This window comes from Choristoneura fumiferana, unplaced genomic scaffold (assembly GCF_025370935.1).
Source record: "Choristoneura fumiferana unplaced genomic scaffold, NRCan_CFum_1 Sck3bRy_42;HRSCAF=210_pilon, whole genome shotgun sequence".
Taxonomy (NCBI): Eukaryota; Metazoa; Arthropoda; class Insecta; order Lepidoptera; family Tortricidae; genus Choristoneura; species Choristoneura fumiferana.
Genome location: NW_027413028.1, coordinates 8,375 through 13,062, shown reverse-complemented (window position 1 = coordinate 13,062; position 4,688 = coordinate 8,375). Strand labels below are relative to the sequence as shown.

Sequence of the window (4,688 nt, the reverse complement as noted above, 5' to 3'; positions counted from 1 at the left end):
AAATTACTTTCTGTGTGTTGGACGAAAGTGATCCTCAGAAAATAAAACTGAAGCAAAATCACAACTACTTTTATCAAGTACAAGGTCAGTTAAATATTACAAAAAAAAAGATACTGTATCTTCGTGGTGTGGACTCCAAAAGGCATATTATTCGAAAAAATCGAAAAGGATACAGGATTCTGGGAGAGCATATTAAATAAATTGAGAAAATTTTACATGGAATGCATACTACCTGAAATTATAGATCCGCGTCTACCTAGAAAGTTACCGATACGAGAGAGTTCTTAAAAATAAGCGAATTTTCATACTTGTATGTATTAAAAAATAAAACACAATATTGTATGACTTTTTTTATTTTATTCAATACACCCAATCTTCAATGTGTCCAATCAAGTTGATGTTGTAGTCTATAGATATTATACTTTTCACTTCTCATGCTCGTAAAGTTCGTTTTTATGCTGAGATTAAGCGACATAAAATGACTTTTTTATGCTCTAGTGCATAAAATAAAATCTTTGTCTAAGACCAAGCTAATCAGGTGTCAACCAGCCACAAACAGAAAGTTTTTAACTTTTTTTATTTATTTATATAAAACTAAAAATTAACCAAATCAATCAAAATAAATCAATAAAATAAAAAAATAGAATTATGTATATAGTAATTCATGAAAAATAAAAGAAACATAGTAAGTGAACCATTGTTTCCACTGTTGCTATTTCCTCGAATTAATCGAAGTAAAAAGCAGTGTAAAACTCGAGCATTAAACCCATTTTTCCCTCGACGTGTCTATCCACCCTCGCCGTACCGGAACGAACGTCTTAAAATCGTAAACGTCGTAAAATGGCTCGTTTTATGCTCTTGTTGTACAATCGACTATTTCACTTCTCATGCTCGTAAAGTGCGTGTTCATGCTGCATCTAGGCAACATACAATAACTTTTTATGCTCTAGTGCATAAAGTAGAATCTTCGTCTAAGGTCAAGGCAATCAAGGTGTGAAACCACAAACAAAAGAGTTTCTACATATTTTTTTATTTTTTTACACCTAAAAATCAATCAAATCGATGAAAATAAATCAATAAAACTAATATAGTAAAGCATGAAAAATAAAAGGTACAAAATAAGTGAACATTTATTTTTACTATTGCTATTTCATTTCTTCGCAAGCGAAGTGAAAAGCAGAGTGTAAAACTCTAGCATTGAGCCCATTTTCCCCTCGACGTTTCTATCCACCCTCGCCGTGGCTCGGGTGGCTATATGAACGTCTCGGGTAAAATTGCTCGTTTTATGCTTTTGTTGTACAATATACTATTTCATCACACTTGCTCGTAAACAGTGTCGTAAGCTGCAGGCTAACTTGGTTGCAGTCCTTAATAAAACCTAAGGGCCTTTTTGGCGTTATGAGTTGTTGCGCGTACTAATACTGCTGCGCGCGCAGGTTCTGCACGACTAGCAGGAGGACCTCGTGCACGCATGTCAGGCACATGCTGCGGGAGGCGGAGGGCGGCTGGTAGCTGGCGCTGCCAAGAACTGCACCAGCGGTATCGGCAATTTTTGTAACAATAATATTTTTCTTTTACACATATACAATTTTACTCGCAAATGTGATGAAAACATTGTAAGTCGCACGGGCGGTACTATAATTATGAACATCGACCTAGTCCTCAGTCTTTGACTTTGAGCTTCTAATACTCTCGTTCGTAATTTCTTATTAACCGCCCTTAAGACATAATGTACTATTACGCCACACCTGGCCATAATGTGAGTTTTACCGCCCGCTATGCGTATGGTAAAACCCACTTTCTGGCAAGGTGAAGACGTAAAATTGTGTACTCACCATGGGCAGTAAAAAAGTTTTACAGCGTAATGTGTAGTGTAATGTACATTTACGTTTTTTGGAACGCCAAATAATATCCTAGCGGTAGCTGCCCTCCCGCGCTGTATATATTATAATCTTGGTCTGGAGATGTTCTACTGTTATATTCTACTTAGATACTGCAATAATTTCACCATTGTATGAAGATATTTTACTGCAATATTGTTACTGTGACATGTCTCTAGCTCCGCCTTCCGCTAGCGCGCTCTTGCTTCTTTCTAGCGCCCTGTCTTACTCTAGGTGAAACAACAACATTTTAAAGCGTTAGCGCGTGATCTCAACGCGGAGTTGAGCGCTACTTGCTGCGGACTCTTAATAATAACTGTAAAATTCATTATTGTCCGTTATGTAAGTATTCATTATTCAATAATTGTTTATGTAAACATATTTTAATTAATCTTTAAAGTCGATTTAACAATAATTAAGTAAATAAAATAGAATGGTTGAAGTTTTTTTTTGTTTAAATCCCGCCATTTGCAGTGCGAAAAAGAACATTGTGAAACGTTTCACAATGAAATGTCAAAGTTGCGATCACACAATGCACCTCATTGGATTACCGATAGCGGTATCGTCAGCAGTACGCGAGTAGAAAAAGCTTTATTCTAAACCGAGGTTCTTTTCCTATCTAGTGGCATTTAGAAATATTTTGAAACTATATAAAAAATAAAATAAAATCAATAAATATCATGGGACACTTGACACCAATTGACCTAGTCCCAACCCAAACTAAGCAACGCTTGTACTATGAACACCTAGGCATTGGATAAACATACTTATATAGATAAATACATATTAAACATCCAAGATCCCAGAACAAACATTTGTATTATTCATACAAATATCTGCCCGGGCCGGGATTCGAACCCGGGACCTCAAGCTTCGTAGTCAGGTTCTCTAACCACCGTAATCGTAGTACTCTCTTATTCGTTGATTCATAAAACTAATCGCATTAGGTACGTCATCAACAATTTCCTAACCTTAGCTTTCTTTTCCAGACAAGCCGACTTGCACAGTAATAGACATGTCTGGACCAGCACCCAATCCAGAAAAACAGAACGCACTCCCTAACTCCTCTAACCTCGCTCCCGTCACTTGCACCACCTCACTCCTGGACTCCAGCGAAAGCTTCACCAAGAAACCTGTGAAGACCGGATTCCCCACATCAGGCTTCAAGCAGTTCTGGATTTTGCTGAAGCGTACCTTCCGAAGCATCCTCCGAGATCAGATGCTGACGCATTTAAGGCTATGTTCGCATACGGTCGTTGGGCTGCTGATCGGTTTCCTGTACTATGACATTGGTTCTGACGCCGCAAAGGTCATGAGCAACGCTGGCTGCATATTCTTCACTGTCATGTTTACAATGTTCACGGCGATGATGCCTACAATCCTAACATGTAAGTTTAAATATGATGTGACATGAAATACTTATGATTGCCATGTGTACAGCAATTCAAATTTTGCACCAGTATAACCCTTAGCAATATTTGCTTCTGAGTAACTTGCGGAATTGTCAGTTCCTATAATAATAAAGATATGCCTTTTTATGTACTGAGACTAATTAATTGTGTAAAGTACTTTATTGAGTCGGATGGATGTTAATAATTGTTTTTGTTTCAGTCCCGACGGAAATAAGTGTGTTTGTGAGAGAGCATTTAAATTATTGGTACTCATTAAAAGCTTTCTACTTTGCAAAAACGCTTGCGGACCTACCCTTCCAGGTATTTTATTCACACAATTTAGTAACTTTGTAATATCATATATGCCTCAGGTTTTGTAGCTTCGATGGCAATTGTAAAAAAATACAAATGAAATTCAACCCAACTATTGACAAATGACGTCCTCTTTAATATTTGTAATTTATTTCTCCGCAGATAGTCTTCAGCGGTGTATATGTCATAATAGTGTACTTTATGACTGGCCAGCCGATGCAGACAGATCGGATCCTCATGTTCACTACCATCAACATCCTCACAGCTCTCGTGGCACAGTCGCTAGGCCTCCTCATCGGGGCCGCCATGAAGATAGAAACTGGCGTCTACCTCGGCCCTGTAACCACCATCCCGGTCGTTCTCTTCTCTGGCTTCTTCGTCAACTTCAAGGCCATACCTGGCTACCTTCAGTGGGTCACTTACCTCAGCTACGTAAGATACGGCTTCGAAGGAGCCATGCTCTCCATATACGGCTATGGAAGAGAGAAACTTCATTGCTCAGAAGTCTATTGCCATTTTAGGAAACCAGAGTCTTTCTTGAAAGAAATGACTATGGACAAAGCAAATTTTTGGGTGGACGTCGCAGCACTCAGCGCTTTCTTCGTCTTCATCCGGCTTGTTTCGTACTTAGTGCTAAGGTTTAAGTTGCAGATGATGCAGTAGGCACAAATTTAAGCTTTAATGTTACGAAATGTTTCATTTAAATGCAGTTTGTGTTGGGTGGATATTTGGAATTGCAAAGTATGTACATCTATACAATATAATAAATCTGTAACAAGTCTATGTCTGTACATTGAAATTATTTGTCTATGACTGTTTCTGGGGGTATTTATTGGTGCAATAGAACCCTAAACAATATTTTTTAGAATTCTGTTTGTCTGTGCGTTTGCTAACGCTAATCTCAGAAACGGCTTAACCTAGGAGGATGCAGTTTTCACCAATATATTGTCGTTTCCTTGGATTAACATTTAGTGTTTATTTTATTTGAATCGGTTCACAAATAAAAAAGTAGTAAGTAGGTACGTCAATCTAAAGAATTTTATCGAACACTTTTGAAAGAATCGTTGATTTCGCGAAAACCTGGGTTACCTATTATAGTATTTCT

General features: G+C 37.8%; 1 protein-coding gene across 1 annotated transcript; it reads left to right on the top strand.

The window, feature by feature from the left end:
• Positions 1-2,870: 2,870 nt before the first annotated feature.
• On the top strand, positions 2,871-4,383 carry LOC141445180 (ATP-binding cassette sub-family G member 4-like). The gene is made up of 3 exons (XM_074110966.1): positions 2,871-3,268; positions 3,492-3,592; positions 3,746-4,383. The coding sequence occupies exons 1-3, from the start codon at positions 2,896-2,898 to the stop codon at positions 4,244-4,246; spliced, it is 975 nt and encodes a 324-aa protein (XP_073967067.1). The 5' UTR covers positions 2,871-2,895; the 3' UTR covers positions 4,247-4,383.
• The last annotated feature ends 305 nt before the right edge of the window (positions 4,384-4,688 follow it).